We start from the raw sequence: 19,618 nt of genomic DNA on the forward strand, positions 1-19,618 counted from the left end.
ATCCAAACACCTATTGTACTTTCTTTTTAGTAGGAAATAAACCTGGTTCCTTATGTAGTAGTGGGCTTAGTGATGGAGTATTAATGGAAACGTAAGATATTTAACTTAAATATTAGTATTGAAACCCAGGACGTTGTCACCAAACCCCCCCAGAAAACAATCTATGATTCATTTTTATTTGAATAATTGTTACACAACATTCATAAAACATTCAGTTTGAAGCAAACTTTAAAGCTGAATCACATGTTTTCATTTTCGTTTTCTTTTTTTTAACTTCATAAAATAAGGAGGGGAATATAAAGGGGGGGAAATCTTGATATGCAGACACAAACTCAACAGTGAACCGCAGCTTAAATATTAAGCAACTAATGCCCAAAAAAGTGAAAAGCAATACAGTACTGTAAATTCTACATTATAAAATATCCCTGACACAAACGTTTTTACATTTTACAACTTGAAATTGAACAAAAAAAATAAATAAAAAAGGCTACGGTACTGGTAAAACAAATGGTGCGTTATTTTAACAGTGAACGCCCGAACAGTTGCCAAAACAAGTTAACACACAGCAGGTATTAGGCTGTGGATCACAAACAAGAACTATGAAAATAGTTGTGGCATGTCTAACTTGTTTAGGTGACCACTCAATTCATTTCAATTATATATTTAGCATCCATTTTGCATACTAATGAAAAGTTGAGACAGAAGATGCAAACAATATAGCATTCTCTTATTTTAAAGCAAAGATAGTAGCTGAATGTTTTGAAATTACTCCAGCTACCCTACACAAAGTCCTTGATAAACGATATAAGGAAATCAGCGTGTCAACAGCATAGCTGTGCTCAATCTCTTGCACTATGACACGCTATACTTTTAAAAGCGTTTCCCTCATTAGAAAATGCAGTATCTCTTTTACAGTAAATGGCTGACCATTTTCCGTGGTTAAAAGTTGTATTTACTTTATAGGTTACAGAATCCATTCACAGTTGCCTCCCACACACTATATCGAGTTTCTTCAGGGATCCAATAGCTTATACTTGGAACCTCCACTGACGATTTTCTCCCCACACGTTCAATTTTAATAAATACAAGAACACTTACAAAGCTGCCAAAGGCTTAATACTGTTTCTTTTAAGCCAAATACTGTAGAGTAAAAAGGCGCTCAGCCCATATCTATGTAAATAACATCCAAGCCCCAGTATTATGTGTAATGTTATATCAGATTATTGGTGATTAGTGCTACAGCGTTGAATGTTTGGTCACTGGAGGGGAACCAGTGGAATGGGTTACACACAGGGTCTTAAACTTCAAAGTGTTGCCTCTGAACTTTAAAACATATAGTCTGGTCCTGGAGTTGGTGCGATCTCAGACCCTTCACCTCCAATCTCTGAACATTACATGTATGTTTACTGTCTAATGCAGCTCACTGTCTTAAAAGGAGTTGCCTTCAGATTTGTTTGGTAAAAAAGTTATACAAAATAAAAAAAGTGGTTAAAACGTTTTATGTTAGAATGACATAAAACAAATAAATCCTGACTTCTGTACACCAGCCAGTCTGAACACAGACTTTCTTCATACACACACCCTCCCTCCCACCAAAAAAAGGTTAACAATACATTAACAAGGAAGCATTAAAACCTGAGTAACCATTATCACAATTGCCATTTGCACAACTCATAAAGCACATCATTCCATTTGCACAACTCATAAAGCAAATTGACTAAAAGCATGTTTCAATTCTGTATCATTTAGATTTAGGGGACCGGATGAAAGTCCCCATAATTGATTACAAAAATTCTTGTGATCCTTAATTCATTTTTTTCATAAAATGAAGATGTTTTAGAACATTATGAAACAATCATAAAAGAGATACTGCATTGCCATCATCACAATGTCACCAGAACAACCCTGTAATTTGTGATTTTGAACTGTGGGGTAGTTATAATGCAGTCCGTGGATTGGCATCACCCTGTCTCTCCACATACGGATTTGTTCAGACTGCTGCCTAAAATAGGGCTCAAAATTGCACTTTGGCAGAATCATTTGTTTAACACTATGTTGCAGTCCAAACTCAGCCAAATTAGTTACAATTAGTCAAAATCCAGCTTAATCATTTGCAGGGTTATTTTGATTCATATAGCTGGAGCATCTAGCAAGCTGGACAAAAGCATTAATCAATAATGTACTGATGAAGCACATGCAATATGATATAATTTTAGCACACATTAAAACGTTCACAGATGAAAATACAATCAGTCAACCCTTAAACATACCAAGCACTGGCTAATCTCATTGAAGGAGTTAGCGGTTACCAAATGCTGACAATATTTATAAAATGTTAAGTGTAAAGGAAACAGTGCAACATAGGATTAAAATCCAACTCTCACCATCATTACGAAGTAATTAAACCAACTGCATCCTACCACTTAACACAAGAGTACACTTTAATTTAGCCTGTGTTTATACTGCAGAATAATGTGTGTTAGATTAAATTACCCAGTTAAAAAACCACTAGTATCATGATTGTGAACAAATTAATTATATCTACCAAATACATAAACTAAAATAAAGCAAATAAACATGTTATGACCATGATAGTACTCATGAAAACAAACATGGAAGCCACAATGGTGTTCTGTATTTCACACTTTCTTAACTGTACGAAGTAACATGTCTGATTCATAAAACAGCAACTGAACACTAATTGTTTGAACAAAGTCAACCACAATAAAGTACAAACTGGTCTGATAAGTAACATGAAAGAGCATTATGACACAGTACTATGGCTTTGTTACACTACCTATTTGAATTAACAACACTGAGTGCTGGACAAAGAGATGTTAGGTCATCTACATCTTAATGAATTACCTGTTATATCCTGGTACGTGTGTTCTGTATGATTATCTATAGTTGTTTCTGCCGAGATCATTACGGCATTTGCCATGCTTACTAACTATTCCAGCCAAAATTGCTTCAGAAAGCATTCCTCAATGCTGATTGAAAGGAAGTGAGGTTTGGAAGCATATTAGCGTTGCGCGGTGTGCAAAGCCCATAGGAGAAGCACTGCGCATGCAGCCTGTGCAACGCTAACACCCTTTCCCACCTCACTTGCTCAGCTATCAGGTCTTTTTTCAGATACAAGTTTTGCCGGAATAATTAGCAAGCATGAGAAACAAGAGAATCCCACAGAACACACAACAGGTAAGAAATAAAAATATCAGGAACATGTAAATGACATACGAGTATCCCTTTAACTTGGAAATTCATTATTCAGGGTAATGTCCTCCAGTGATTGTGATGTTAGAAGGAAAGCCCTTCCAGTTTCACACAGACAGTGGACGCCACCATTACATGCATTAGGATTGTTTCAGAGTTTGATTTGCAAGCCTTGCAACCAGGTGCCAACTATTACTAGCTGTAAAATCCATCATAAATCACCATTAATTAAAGAAACAGTCAACACATGAGTACAATTCTAGCATTGCCTTTTTTCCCTAAAAAAAAAAAAAAAGTAGCTTTCTTACTGGCAGAAAACAAAATGCTTACATCAGCAGTATGCAATGTGGGTTCATTTGCATTATGTTTCAGTAAGCTGGAGTTGATTTTAAATGTCAAAAGCTTTAAATACAAAAAGGAAAAAGAATCCTGCTTGATGAAGCAAGTTCCTCTTGGCAGTGCTTGACTTACTCATATCTCCACTCTCCCTTATTACGGTAGATCAGGGTGTGCTTCTCAGCCCTAATGCATTGGAGGGCCCCAGGTCCTGGTGGAGCAGGGAAATGAGCACTCATCCCACATTTCGGCACCCGTTTTTCCAGGAGTGCTGACTTCAGCCAATTGTGACCTGAGCTCATCAAACATTTAGAACAACAAAGGTCAGCACTATAAAAAAATACACTGTGCAGATATATCCAATGCATGCAATGCCTCAAGCCAGTCAAATAATTAATAAAATCAAGTGTGTCATGTAATGCGAATCCAAAAGAAGTTGCATAGACAGATTTTGCTGGTACGGGTATTAGACTTATCAGTCGGAAAGGCAGCTAAAAAGAGACGGAGCCCTGCCTTCCGAATGAGGTATTCACAAGGATTCAGTTGGATAATTTATATTTTTAACAAAAAAAAAACATACTGTAACCAATATCTCAAAAGATTGGTTTCAGCCTCAAGTAGTAACCAGCCAAAATGGATTTTGGATAGATTGCAGACAGAAACTTCATACTGTACTCTACACTATGCTGTATGCGAGCTGCTCTGCATGGATTATAGTGCTTAAACTGAGGAGGCTTCTAGCGCTGCGTGAGCGAGTGACAACGCGAGTCAGCGAGTAGCAAACACTCCAGTAGTACGGTTCATTCTGAGAAGTCTAGCACCTTTAGCAGCATCAGGGCTTCAAGCTCCACCCATTCAAGGCTCCGCTCAAAATATTATAGGAAGCAAAACCTTCTCATCACAGCCCTCGTTTTAAAAGAAACTCAAAAAGGGTAACATCCATATGGAAACATTATAGACTCAAAGGGATGCTACACTATCAATACAAAGTGGGTCCCTAAACTTTACAATATAGAGAATCTCCACACATGCAATACTTATTGCAAAATCTTTTTATTTTCTATTTATAAAATATTTTCTCATCAGGTAAAATAAGGTTTTCATTCTCTTGTGCCTGGGATGGGGTACCCTCTCTCTCTGTAGACTCCCAAAAAGTGGCAGAGTTGTAGTGGACTTCAGGGACCAATCAGCAGCTTGTTAGTGTCGCTGTGCTGCAATATGAGAGGGAGAGAGAGAGAGAGAGAGAAAAAAAGTAAACCAGCATTACTGAAAGTGCAGCTCAACACCACATTACACATGGGCTTGTGTAACCCCACTCTGCATTGGTTACAAACAGACTCCTACATGCCTTTCTGTTCACAGGTCCTTGGATGTACGGGGGTGCCCAAATACTGTTGGTATATGCCACAATACACGGCTGTATTCTAAACAGTAGAAAGGTAGTGGTTGTGAAAGGACTGGCACTACAGGCAACTGAAGCCTTTAGTCTAGCAAGTGTCTAAGCAGTTGCAGGGTTGTTATGTAGGTCTCAAAATGTGTGGTTTTGAAAGAAACTCTTACTATAGTAAACATGTATTTTATTTGAAGCTAAAGAAATTTCTATTTACAAGCCATGCTTTCAGATAGTGTTGTGCTTCCTAGGTCATTTCATGGAGGGTGGAGGGTGAAATTATCCCAACCCCTTCAACGTCTTCTTCCCCGTCATTAACTAACCAACTTCATTAGTACCCGATTCCTGAGAACATGTACACCACTACACTGTGTTATTTATACTGGACAAACCTCTTCCCAGTGCTGTGCAGTTCACTAACATCTATTTGTCTAGCCAAGGTTTGTAATTATAATTAGGCTTGCTACTATTTGATTTTAATTTTTTTACCAAATCGACGATTAATATCGACATTTATTTTAGAAAGAATTTACCAGATTTTTTTGGGGATCTTTATTTTTCAATTGAAGCAGAGAATGGGTGAAATCGACCTTTATGTTTTAAAATAAACCATAATCATATTCAACATGCAACAAAACAGCTGAGCTATACATTTAAAAATGGTCTCATAAACTGTAGTAAACACAGCATACAAGAGTGTATTACACAGACCTTTATAGCATAAATTTACAAGTAAAAATAATATGCACAAAACAAAACTTAGATAGTTGAACAGAACTAACTTGCACTTATTATACAGAGACTGAGTTCCCCCTCTCCTGCTTCAGCACAGCTGGACTCGGAGTCACTGGAAGGTAAGACAGACTGGCCCGCTTCGTCCTGCCGCAGTGACTTCAGCCGTCGGCCAGGGTATTGTGCTCAATATTTATTAAGTGTTTTTCTCTTGCGCCCCATTTTCAAATCAAACCAGTAACTGTCACCGTATACCTAAAGCAAAAGCTTATGTATACCTTAACCCGCTAATTTCAAAGTAGGCGCTTTGAATGACAGGCACTGTAGCTGGCAAATGACAGCATTCTAGCGCTGCTTCAGTCAGCGAGATCTGTCAGAACAGAGTGAAACTACAATACTAAAGGACCACTGAGATGACTGACAGCGACCCCCAGCCAATCAGAGCGGAATGGAGATGGGACAGACAGCAAGTATAAAAACTACACAAACTAGAGACGATTTCTAAATAATTATTTTTGGTAAGAAAAAAAATAGCGAGTGGTTTTACCAACATTTATCGTATATAAATTTATTTCAGTCGATCTCATATTTTTGGGGAATTCGATGTTTAACTAGCTGTACCGATTAACATCGAAAAGTAGCAAGCCTAATTATAATGAAGGGACTGTTCATATGAGGATACCATATTGGGTTTATTTCAGATTCAGAATAATGCTCCCCTAGAGATAGACAAGGGAATTACAATATATATTCATTATATAGCCTCATTTTAATCAACGTAAGAGCTTAAATCAATTCCAGCCAGCACTATAAAGATTCCACTGCCATGTTGTGCTCTGACAAAGAATGTGAAGAGTGAATGTATTTGTAGTAAAATATAAGCTATAGTTTGTTGCTAGATCACTGAACAGTCTGTTTATTTAATCACAACTCTGAACGTGATTCTCCCCCCACCCCACCCCAACTGTAAATCAAGATAAAAGGATAAATGCTTTATTGCTGTAATTTTTGGCCATGGAGGAACAGTCAGCTACAGTACATTGTAAGAACCTACTGGAAGAACTGAAGTGACCAGACCAAGACTTTTCAATAGCCAACACAGATGCCATGTTTAAGGTGGTACTGTATTGGATTTAGAACCCATTTTCCTACACTTTAGCTTTATTACTTCTCCCCTCCACTAAAGAGCTGCCCTTTCCCCAACGATGGACCACACACTGCACTAAGAATCCCAAATGCAGGGCAGTTTGTGGAAATATTTCTCTCATTCTATGTGCCATAGTTCCAGTAAAGCAGGGTGAGGTGTTAAGTGGAAAGGGCTCTCTGCAATAAAGTCACAGTACGAAATTGATTTTCATCATGTAGTTGGTATATCATTTCAGATGATGGTATCAGAAGATCCACAATAAGCTTGTTTTGCAGCTTTCATTTACACAATCTACACTGCTGTATGTACACTTCCAATACGCACTGTGAAAGCCGAAGGAGTAAGACTTGGAGTATGAACACAAGGTGTTGGAGAGCAAAAATGTGTGTGTTCCGAAGCATTCACCATTGGGAACTCATTCCAGTTGGTCACTTTCCCTAAATAAAAATTAAAAAAATAAATAAATAAATAAAAGATAGACTACTGCCTTACTTTCCAGTGCAACTAAAAATGCAAAGTCAGGCGAAGCAGGAATCTTTCCAAGCAGATACCTTGTACGACAAGCTCCCTTCCTTTAGCAGCTTCTGAGATTCTACCCGCTTTCATCCAAACCAAGGCCAGTGTATATGATGCAACTAAATTGTTTAAACTCTGTTTGCAGAAGAGAACATTCTGTGTAACCTTGAAATAAATAAATATGGTAGGAGCCATTCAACTGGTATCCATAGCTCCATCTTTTAAATTATGGGCATTATTTTTTTTTTTTTATATACTGCATACATTTGCAATGAGAAATAGCAGAAAAAAAATGTAATTGATCTTAAAACTAGATAGAGATCTTAGTTTATATGGAATGTGCATTCCTTAAAATGCCAATCAAATTACAAAAAATATATTACAAAAAAATTAAAAAACACACCTTGATCAGATTTTTGAAGTTAACATTTTATTTACATAATCTTTATACATCAGAAAACATTCACACAAATAATGTCTTCAGTTTTTGTTTTTGCAATATACAACACTCTCTGATCTGCAAACAGATAAAAAAAATAATAATAATACAAAGCCAGAACTATCAATTTAAACAAATCAAACATTCGGACTGACAGTAACAAAGTGTGATCTACGAGCAAACTATCCACTGCAGATCATAGTGCGAGTGTAGTATCCATCACACAAATCCATGGAGAAAAACACACACACACACACACACACACACACACACACTAAAAACCATTTGCACTGGTTGCAGACAGTTGTGTTTCCAGTCTAGAAGTTATCATTCGTGCAATTGGGTTAAATCTGTTTTATTTTGGCAAGATCATTAATATTTCATCAATATCCATTATTTCCTAAAAGTGGCTTGACCATTTACTGCAGGCAAAAAAAAAAAGTTCTAAAGACAGAAAGGCTTGTGCTGATTGAACAGCATTTTCATGTCTTGGAATAATTCTAAGGAATAAACAGAATGCCATTTTATATAAAGAATTATCTTTAGGTGTAGTGATAATTGGGGAAATAAAAATAAAATATCAGGTTTCACTTTAAAACGATCACTTAAAACAGGAACCAAGTGCAGTACATCCCTATTACTCAAGGAAAATAAATAGAGAAAAAATGATCCTTTTGTAACATTGTTTCTTCTTTGGGATTGTATTAACTAGATTGTAAAATGTCCAGTCCCACCTCCATTACTCACTATGTTCTTTCCTTTATTACAAAAAAAAGTACAGACTGAACTACCTCCTGGGTTATTGAGTCAAGGTACAAAGGAGAAACATGCACATGACATTCTATCTTTGAAGAGAAGAAATATATCGTTTTATTAGCAGCTTTTCAAAATTAAATATTTCAGATGAACACCTCCAAATGGTCACTGTATGCACACTAGTCACAGAATAAACCAGCTCTCCTGGCACAAATCACTAGCAAAACCCCAAACCAGCAATGTGAAAATGAGACGCTGTATCCTTCAATATTCTACACTTAAAAATGTGTTTCACTGGACTGTATTCAAGCCATCTCTAGCTCTCAACCACCTGCAAACCGCACCCTTTAGTGCAACACCTAGTAGGGTGGTTAGCCATTGTGCGGTTTCTGCTACAGAACCCTGTTAAAAAGAATTTCCCATCCAAATGCTGCTAATGTAAAACAAACCTGGCAGGACTGGCGCTGGCACCTTCCTGACTGGACAGACTGCTTTGCTTTCTCCATCTGCTACAGCTTTTTTTTTTCTTTTTATTGTTTTTGGGATGCTGAATGGATGACAAACGGACCTGTGTTCTACATACAATTACATGCAATAATAAAATGTTAACCTTTGCATTTTACTAGAAAGTCCGCATTTAAATGAGACACTGCATTAACCCTTTCAGTCCTGGCAGGACCTCAAGGTCCCACCTTATTTTTGCGCCGGTGGAACCTCACAGGACTTCTAGGTCCCATTTTGAAGTAGTGTTTAAATATATGTAAAAAATATTTGTGCATCCTGTTCTTATGAATACTCAATAAAGGAGTTCCTTTTTTAATTGTATAACTTAAATTTCGACAAAATAATTCAGGACTGAAAGGGTGCAGATTTCAACTAGCTGCTGTTTTAAACTAAAAAGGGGTCACTGTCCTGCACTTTGCCCCCTTACAGCTCAAGCACTCGAGGGGACGTTGGCTTTGCTGCTGTTCTTGAAACAGCTTTCTGGAGACTGGGCTGGCTTTGAATCACAAGACGAACAGCTTTGTATCCAGACTTTTGGAAAACAATGTGAAGCCTCTACATCACAGTAAACGGATTACTCTGTCTACCTATTTTCAATCCCCTACTCCAGGATTGTTTTTAATTTGTACTTGTTAAAATGACTTGCCATAATTTAGAGTGACCTACAGAGTCAGGCTTTAATATTATTAGCATCAGGTGTCTTGTTTCCATGCTGGACTGCAAACACGTTTATATCTGAAAGGTTACAACAGGGATTTATAGAAGACTGTTGATTAACAGATTAAAATCAAATCGATGTCCATCTATAAATCTGTTTCTGCTTCTAGCCATCCTATTTCTACTGCAACAGCTTTTTCAGGATAATTGAAAAAGACATCTAATGTATTGCATTTTTTTAATATTTCAGTTTCCAATTTAAATAGTCTTTTAATGCTTTCAAGACTGAGTTTTATTCAGTGATTCATTCTTAAGTGATACTCTACAATACAAAAACAAAGTAAGACCACTAACAATACAGCAGGATGTTCTCCTTCATTGTTCATTCAGTCTATTACACAACACTTTCACAGTTCCCCGTGGCTTAATCCAGAGCGCCCCTACCCCATCTTTCTGTATAAACCCCTTTGTCTACGCTCCCAGCAGACTACCAACCCCAAAAGTACTCCTTCAAATAAAAATTCCCTGATGCGATTTCACTTGGCCCCAAGGCACTCGACCCTACCTGCCTGCCTTGTGTGGATGAAGAGCATCACGGCTTTCAATGGGCCTTTGAAGTCATATCAACACTTGAGATGGTAACTGCTTTTAAAATGTGTATGCGTGAGTGTGGGGGTGAGAAGTTGTGGTCCAACTGCAACCAAGTTTCAAAACAGAAACACAACCAAGGAAGAGCATGCCCATTTGTAAAATGTAGGGCCACTAGAGAGGCTGTGTGATCTCTACCCACCCAAGTTAATTCCAGTTATTCTAGGCTGGAATTTCCTATGCCAGTGGCGCGGTGTTTGGAGGGGACAGGGATAGTGGAAATCTCCGGCACAGCTTGCTTGCCTACCTTCCTTTCCTGCCATGTTTCACGTCTCAAACTGTGTCAGCAGTGCCCGCACCTCAGGACTCAGCTGCTTGGCAGCCTTGGCTGCCTCTGTGATGGCCTTGCGGTACAGGCCCTTTCTCTTCTTGTTAAAGCGCAACTGGAAGCTTTCTAAAAAGGGGGAGAGCTGCGAGAGAGCCAAGAAAGAAGTCGTCGGGGAACCGAACCAGGAGATCCGGGCCTCCTGTCTGACTAAAAGACCGTTATCTTTGCGGCTCACGGTTATAGCAAGGATTCGGGCCGGCCACCAAGGGAAGCCGTATATTTTGGCCCACACAATGTCCCCTACGCATATGGTCCTGCCATCTGGAGTCACGCACTTAGAGACATTTTTGGAAAAGACTTTTGCTTTCAAGGAATTACTGAGCTTTTTCTCTTCCTTCGAAGAGGAGGAGGAGGAGGAGGAGGAGGAGGAGGAGGATGTCGTGGTGGTGCTGGTGGTGGTGGTGCTGGAGGTGGAGGGTGCGTGCAAAGAGCCGGGAGGAGGAAAGTCAAAGGTCTCGGTAGAGCTACACTCAGAGTTGGACGATTTAAGGTCATCTGCGCTATCACTACTGTACATCGAAGCACTAGACGAGTCTGGCTTTTTCTGATTTAAGGTCATGTAAACTGTGATATTGCCCTTGCTGCCTCTCTTTTCCCGTTTCTCCTCCTGCTCCTTCTCCTCAGACACCACTACCAGGTCTTTATTCTCATCTGTGGCCTCGGCCTCTGGCCCTGGCTCAGGCTCAGGGTTAGCTTCAGGCTCGGGCTGGGGATCGGGCTGGGGATCAGGCATGGGCTCAGACTCTGGCTCAGGTTCGGGGCTTTTAGCAGGGCTCTGGTTTTCAGAAGAAGGGGCCTCACCTGCTGAGGAGCGAGTCGAGGTGCAACAGGGTGGAGTAGTCGTGGGCACCCCTTTACAGCAGCCCTGCACTTTATCAAAGCCCGCTTTACAAGAGGAAGAGTTGTTCTCTTCGTTACGGTACCTTTGGGGCTTGATGCGTATCCTGGGTGGCAGGGGGGGCGCGTTGCCGCTGCTGTTCTGGAGGCGCCGGGTGAAGTGGACTTTCTGAATGGTTCCCTTGGAAGCCGCCGCGCTGGCACCGCCACCGCTATCCCGCTGCCGCTTCTGCACTTTCTCCTTGGACATCTTCAGCACATCCTGTGCCTTGGAGTGATCCACGTTCTTGCTCTGCAGCACTTTTTTGGTGTTGAGCTGCACCCGTGAGCTGTTCACCTGGGAAGCTGCAGCAGTCACTTTGACTACCCTGCTGCCGCCACCTTTGGTCGGGGCCACGCTGGAGACCTTGACTACAGCAGCGTGGCGTTTCGCTCCCTCTGTGCTGCGGCCTTTCTCCTCCACCTTAAGCTCACTTCGAAGCCTCTTGTTCACAGTCGCCACGCTCTCGTTCCGCCTTTTTTTGCTCTCCTCGCCCCTGTAGTCAGAGTGACTTTTTCTCACATCCTTCTTGTCCGGCACAATGCCGTTCTTGCACTTGTCACACAGTACCTGTCGCGGCCGAAGTTTAATGGCGTTCATAATAGACGTGGGCTCTTCCCGGTACAGTTTGCGCTTCAGCCTTTTAATTTTCCGCGGAGGGGGCTGAGGTATTGACTGGTTGTAAGTGTCCCTGATAAACAAAGGCGGAGGGTAAGGGGCTCCTTCATGGAACAAAGGCGGAGGTTTAGAAGTCCATTGGTTGGTCGGCACAAGTGGATTCTTGGCAGGGTCCTCGGGGGCATCCCCTGTAGCTTCACACTGACCCTTCTCTGTCTCTGCCTGGAATGCTTCAGTCTTTAGCTGCATAGAATATGGTTTATCCCTGTATTCTCTTTTGGGAAACACAGTCACTGGAATTCCATAGGGTCCAAATCTGAGGAAAAGGGATAAAAAAATAACACATTTTTACAGTGGGTAATGGGAAATCCTAATAAACCTAGTGTTATCGGTCCATGCAAATACTTTCAATCTGCAAAGTTTCCCTCATCAACCGCACCAACTTGTGTCGATCAAGGGCTATGTGCATGATTTATTGATTTTAAAAAGGACTAATGAGCAGCATAAGAAACAGGATTCCTGATGCAAGGATACATGGTATCCTCGAGAAAGAGCCAATTTCAGGCTGATGCTTGGGTTGATCCCTTTAATTTAAAAAGGTGCATAATTATTTATTTTTAACTGCTGCTGTTCTGACCTACTTGTAGCCAGCAATGAGAGGGTAACACTATTTATGCATTAACCTACATATAGTAGCTATCAGATCAAAGAAACCTGTGCATCAAAACTACCCCAGGTAAAACAGCAGCTATAAGAATTACTGTGATTTAATCAAAAAAAAAAAAAAAAAAAAAAAAAAATGTTGAAAACAGCATCCAACACACTGTCTTGATTTTATTTTTTTCTGCTACCTCTAAAATTACAGAAACCCACTTCAAAAAAACAGATACAGCTTTGATCTCCCTCACAAGGATCAAAGTTGCTGTGTGATGTTGCATTACATTTTAAAAGACTCAATGGAGGACCTCCTGCCTCCATGCCTTTCCATACAAGAATCTATATTGCCTCCGACATCCTTAAATCTGGTTTTGAACCCACAAATCACAACAAACGCAAGACCTTTCTCAGAGTTAATAAATAAAACACCCCAAGTCCAAGCTGTTCCTTTGCAGCAGGTTACAAACCAATCATGGCACACTGTCACTCCAATGGACTGAAGCCATGCCATGATTTACATCCCTGCTGCAGGGACGGACCTTTAGGGACACTGTACAAATAAAATACTGGTCGAGTACTGTAGAACATAGACCAGATATCAGCACCCATTAATAGAATGACAATTTACTATAGCCTACTTCTCCTAGAATTTCAACTCAAAAGGACTTTGGCCTGCCCTCTACATTCAAACTGTTGGTAACAGTAACTAGATCAAGTATTTACATTTGTTTTCCCCGTTTAATTGTGCTTAGCTCAAAAATCCCAGGGCTTTTAAAAGCAGGGTTGGGGTCAATTTATGTTTTTCAAATTCCAATTCCATTTCCTTTATAAAATCTATTCCTAATTCCAGTTCCCATTCCTTTGTAATCAATTCCAACACACCCTTGATTAAAATGGCAATTAGCAGTATCCTGTTAAAATGTGCTTCTCTCAGTGGCAACAAATTACTTAAAAATTTAAGTCTTAGTCAATTAAATTGGCTTAAAATTAAAGAAGTTGAACAATCCCAACTATCAATTCTAGTTCCTTCGAAGGAATTGGAAATTGATTTTAATTGAAAAACAGGAATTGCCCCCAACCCTGTTTACAGGTACAGCTCTGATCAGTACAGTACCCAGGCATAGGGTCCAGCTGCTTTAGTTTCAGTTGCAATATCAACACAGACGGCAGACATGGCACCTGGTCTTCCTGTCGCTTGAAACGTATTGTTTACCCACTTTAAGGAAATTAAAACTGACATCTATTGTTAAGGTATAATTTGTAGATGTTTTCTGTCTATTCAGTTGTTTAAAAAGGAAGCCTGTTGTATGTTATCAATTCATTTAGCATATTTATGAAGGTACAACTTATCTACAAAACAAACAGCAAGTATAAACCTTATAAATGCATTAGCATGTATTAGAAATAATCTTTCTTATAATGTAACTTGTTTCATATGTGTACAGTAAGGGACCAAGATATTGTCAGCAGTTTTTATGAACTTAACAATACGTACTAACTCCTCTGTGCTGCTACAGATTTCTGAATTGCTGTCCGAAAGTCAATTCATTTAACATTGTGTGTTTGATACCCGTTTTAGTAAAAAAAAGTGGCACAGCAGGAACAAAAACACTCTCTTCGAAATCACAAAGTACCCATGGAAGACTGCTATAGAGATCTTTCTTTGGATTATCATTGTATTCATTTAACTTCTAGGTTAATTTCCCAATGAAACTACAGGGTCCCAATTTCAAGTACTGATGAGAGAACATCTGGAGAACTGCTTATCCAGTTGTGATGACTCAGGGCACTCTTGGGATATCTGGAGAAACCCTTCCTCTGTTCATATGCAGGTCTCAATGAAGAGATGCTTTACTCTTTTACAGGTACTGTACATACAGTATGTAGATCAGGAGGATCTGCTTGGTACGCTTAGCTCCACTTTTGTATTCACATCAGAGACAGGAGATACAGACGTTCCGAGGGCGTGTCAGCATCCTCCGATCTCACAAGCCTAAAGCCAGAATCGCTTTTAAGCCGAGCATTCCAGAGCAGAGGTGGGCGGGCTACCGATCCCAGAGAACAGAGACCAGCCTTGCCACTTATCCACTCTGAATGTGCTTGATGTCTGGCCAGTAGGGTTCGCTGTTGCGCGATGAGGAGAAGCAATCCCTGTCGGTTCCCCATCCCCCACCACGGGAGCGTCAGAGCCCATGTGATTTACATCAGTGATAATAATGCACATTGTGCAAACACAAGCCTGGTGTTTTTACAAATATAGGTTGTCCCCGAACTGCCCATTTGTGGCAATACAAACAACTGTGTGTTTTCCTGCATTCCTGACACAGAGCAATGTGTCCACAGGCATGTTGGGAAATATTCCACAACATGGTCCTGGTGATCAGGAATGCATTGTGGAAGGTGAGCCTCTCCCAGTTGCAGCTGGGAAGATCAGGACTATATGCCAGCCTCCTAAATCAATCCAGAAAGTTAGCATCCCTGTTCCCTGTGCTGTACATCCCCAGTCCAGGATTTCAATACATGTGTCCGTCTCCACCTGTGCATTCCTTTAGAAACATGACTTGAGCTGTCAAGATCTACTGTTACAATATTGTTTCTGCCGATCAGAAGGTAACTTTACAGCTGTAGTTACCATTACCAACACCATTGTAATATCCTAATGCTGATTAAGAGATGTGTTGCTGGCTGTTTACAATATGTGAAGGCCATTCATTGACAACCATGAAGCAGAACTCTATTTATACACTCACAATGAATACTAAAAAAAAAAAGCAGCATAACTATTTAATGGCAGTCATCCTAGTTGTACAGTAATTTTCCAGCACAGATTTGGTTTCTGTATGGATGAGCAAATATATTCGGCACATACAGCTAATCACATTGTAACAAAACAGACTGTAGCACTTACTTTTATTGTCAGTCCTTTTATCATAATATTAGAGTACCATCCTATACTATTAAACGACTATGTTTGTTCCCTGTACCTTATACATTACACACTAGAAGAACACCAGTAATTCCATCTGAATGGCGATTTAGGAAACTCCACAGACATGTGGTTTCTCAAGGTTTATTGGAACTAGAAAATTCATTTTGAAGGCAAGCTATGTAGAGGATATTCCTGATACTGATTGAGACTGGCCCTTTCAAAGTGTTAAACTGGCTGGCAAAAAAAAAAAAAAAAAAAAGAAACGAGAGAGACAATGCAGTTGGGTGTGTGGTCCTTCTCCCTCCTGTCCTCTCATCCTTGTTATCCAAATACAGTCAGCACACCAGTCTCGCCTCACTGAATCTTTGCAAACCCAGAGTTAATGTGGGCCACATTATTATGAAGGTAGGCCGAGAGTGTGTTTGTCTGCCATTTTCTGAAGCAGAGAAACAAATCATGACATCCGATGAACCGAACATGTACAAATGTACATTACTCTGTGCCATAGTTCAGGGAATCAGTTCTCGATAAGCTGTGTCAATAAGATTCTCTGTGGTTATAACGAGGGGCTCGTTGTGTAAGGGTTACTGCATACAGATAAACACAGCCTGGCTTTTGTACATTTTATTCTCTGCTTGTTTAAGAAAAGGTGGGCTTTGGGTTGTTAATGTCTTCTAAATCTGCTTCTTGCATTACTTAAAAGTAAGATACAACAGGATTGAGGCAGGTTTCCCACTGGGGGGATTACAAATCATTTTCGGTTCTCATCTCCTTCACGTTTTGCCCGTCATAATAAGCTGGTTCAGAGCAGCAGAACAGCAGTTTGTCTCCAACAGCATTAGCTGGGTCTCAGAGGTCTTAGAGAGACAGTCTGCTAATTCACTCCCTTGTGGCTGGTAAGAACATCGGGAAATAAGAAGCTAAACAGCAGCTAGGATAGAGATGGCTTTAGTGACATAAGAAAACATCAGATCAAAATATTGTTGTTACCTTTAAACTAATTCACGATACTGCTAAACTGAGCAAGGGACAACTTATTTCTGTATCCATGTAAGAAATGATCTCCAGTTCAAAGAATATTAATTTATTATGAAAACAACAAGCCCGGTGTTAACAAAAATGAATGATTACTTGCATTGGAATATTAACACAGGATAGGATGGAGAAAACAGGCACCACAAAGGTAATCCATTAGGTTCCATACACTCAGGGCTCCGGAGGTGTTGTGGGTGTGCAGCGAGGGACAAGGTTTAACTGAGCCCAAGCAGCATGCTTTCTGTACTTTGTGACAATTCTCTCAGTCCAGGATTGCTTTTGAATTACATTGGCTTTAAAAACCGTACCAAATAAAAAGTGAAATATTGAAGACTGCAGTTGAATGTTAGAACTACTCAATGCCACAAAACAGCCTAATAACTGATGTTGGTACTTCCAAACCACAATAAGGGCAGAGGTGCCATAATCACAATTGAACCCTAGCCTCAATTAGACTGTAGTTTCCTGCTGCATACATAATGATTTTGCAACATTAGGATCAGACTGTGTCTGTAGTAGTGTAGGAAATTCTAATGAATCTAAAGCCTACCTGGAAGATTCACAGTTACAGACTCCCTTCCCCATTCCTGCACGGAACTGTAAACTGTGCTGTCAAGTACACTAAATCTTGTTGAAGGCTTTTCACAATGTGGGATTGATGCACACTTTTAGCAATGTAATTAATACAAATAACAAAATACTGCTGCAGGAGAGAACAACAAGGTGGGCACTGAGTCAGTGTGGAAGATGCCAGTAGAACTGGGGAGGAGTTAGCAGCTGAAGAGTATTCAGTTGAAATACTTACTGCTAACCCCTTCCATTTAAATACTGTGCTCATAGTTTGCATGCAAAATAAAAGTATGCTTCACTTTCTGATCTGATTTCATTTATGAGATAGGGGGAGTGCAAGCAAGCCATAAACAAACAGACGTGTCTGGCCCCAACTTGCATATCCTGTGTCATAATAGTTCAACCAAACATCATTACAAAAAAAAAGTGCATGAAGCTAAACTCTATTTAAATAGTACATTGCCTTAAAGATTGTAAAAATGAAATGCGAAGTCTCAAATCCAGTTTTAGCAGCCAAGAAGTCCTTGGTTTTAAAACATGCTACTTTGTGGTTGTATTGGATACCGATACGCGAATTACAAGACCACACCTGAGAAGTTATGGGATAACTGTCTTTGCAGACATTTGCATATGTACATCACTACAGTGATTAGTACAGTGTGAATGCTAGTGTGTGAATGCAGTGGTTTAATTAGATGCAAGAGCTTCACTTGGGGGCTGCAATCTACATGGGTATCCAACAGAGATAATAATAACACATTCGCGTTATGAAAAGTCCGGTTGTTATGTAGCCATTAGTTTGAAATCAAGGAAACACCCACTTACAAAAAAACACTACTTGTACATTAATAAAAAATAAAAATAAAAAATACTGTTGCAGGGTTTTAAAAATGCACAAAGGTGAAAATGTGAATTAAACACGCGTGTTTGGAAGAGTGTGTCCAGGTGGTGGCCTACCCGGTGCTTTCCTGTGCATGCAGTAGTAATATTTTACTTTATGTGTGAGTAAATGGCTATTCTAGTAATACCAGGGCGTCATATTTACCTTCTGGACAGGTCCATAAGGACCCCAGAGAATATTTTCTCGCCAAATCGGAAGGACACCACCAGCGCATCGTCGATTATGTGATCCAGCATGACCCGTACCTCGGATCCCGGGATTAGCTCGGCGATTGTCTCTGTGTGGACCACAATAGAACCCTCCTCTGCCATCGGCTTCGTTTCTGGTTCGCCCTTTTGGGTTTCCATCTCGAACTGCTGCGGTACCACCAGTTCCTCTGGTTCTGAAGCAACGCAGTTAACTTCAAATAATAAAACAGGCGGCTGCACTATATCAGTACTGTTAACGTCATTGTTTTTATTTTGAACTGAATCGGTCCCAAACAGTTTCTCGTTTTCCAGTATCGGTATAATGTTCGAGTCTTGGGTCGCTATTGAAGAACAGTGTGGACCAGACTCAGCAAACGACTGCCCCACAGCACTCTCATCCTTCAGATCAGTAACCACACCATCAAGAACCGGTTTATTCTCTGGCAATGGCTCGATCACAGTTTGGGCTTCACCGTCCGTTTGAATGGGTTCGGTCTCGTCTGGTTCTGTATGGACCGTGTGATCATCAGTTGCCAAACGTTCCTCCAACAAAGGTGCTTCCAGCTCAGCTTCTCCTAATGCAGGAGCGGGGTCTGGATTCGAGATCGCCTCAACCACTAGATCAGAAATAACCCTGGGTTCGGGATAAGCTTGAAAATCATCAGAACTGACCTCGTTGCCAGCAACCGGATCAGACGCTATCTCCGGATCTCCGCCGCTATACTCACTCTCACGCTCCGCTGTCCGCTCCATTCCCTGGTCGTGGTCTGCCGGAGGGGTCACAGTCTCCACTTCACCTCCTAATACCATCACTGTATCATTCTCCTGCTGCTCGCTGGGATTAATATAAGACTTTCCCGCGGTCTCCGGATCTGGATCTGGCCTGCCCTCTGCCTCAGCGCTGACCAAGCTGCTGCATTCCGGAGCGACATCCCCATGATCAGGAATGGGGTCCATTTGTGAAACAAGCTCCTTCGCAGCCTCGGCCTCGATTTTGGGCTCCGCCTGGGCTAGTTGCAGTATCTCCGGCTCGGGCCCCACTCTGTCCCCCGCTGGTGGTGTTGTTGATGCCGCAGCAGCTCCAGCCTCCGCAGCCACGGCCGCCATTTTCTTTCCGCTTTTCCAGAGAACGCTCGGCCTTCTCTCTCTGATAGGATATGCGCCCACCCACCATGCG

The 19,618-nt window shown here is 40.6% G+C and overlaps 1 protein-coding gene across 2 annotated transcripts; it reads right to left on the reverse strand.

Moving 5' to 3' along the window:
• Window positions 1-162: 162 nt before the first annotated feature.
• LOC117413305 (PWWP domain-containing protein 2A-like) lies at window positions 163-19,613 on the reverse strand. 2 transcript variants are annotated; one of them, XM_058996211.1, is made up of 3 exons: window positions 18,398-19,613; window positions 10,586-12,477; window positions 163-4,760 (listed from the first exon to the last, which is right to left on the reverse strand). In XM_058996211.1, the coding sequence occupies exons 1-2, from the start codon at window positions 19,546-19,548 to the stop codon at window positions 10,605-10,607; spliced, it is 3,024 nt and encodes a 1,007-aa protein (XP_058852194.1). In that variant the 5' UTR covers window positions 19,549-19,613; the 3' UTR covers window positions 163-4,760; window positions 10,586-10,604. The 2 variants fall into 2 exon arrangements, with proteins under 2 accessions (XP_058852194.1, XP_058852193.1); XM_058996210.1 differs by lacking the exon at window positions 163-4,760 and having other exon boundaries at window positions 7,748-12,477.
• Window positions 19,614-19,618: the final 5 nt, after the last annotated feature.

The sequence above is a fragment of the Acipenser ruthenus genome, chromosome 22 (genome assembly GCF_902713425.1).
Source record: "Acipenser ruthenus chromosome 22, fAciRut3.2 maternal haplotype, whole genome shotgun sequence".
Taxonomy (NCBI): Eukaryota; Metazoa; Chordata; class Actinopteri; order Acipenseriformes; family Acipenseridae; genus Acipenser; species Acipenser ruthenus.

Excerpts from the sequence above, each read along its gene's own strand:
- LOC117413305 (XM_058996211.1), bottom strand. The coding sequence starts at position 19,548 with ATGGCGGCCGTGGCTGCGGAGGCTGGAGCTGCTGCGGCATCAACAACA. Across the intron at positions 12,478-18,397 it reads CTTATGGACCTGTCCAGAAG|ATTTGGACCCTATGGAATTC; the intron begins GTAAATATGACG and ends CCTTTTCCTCAG.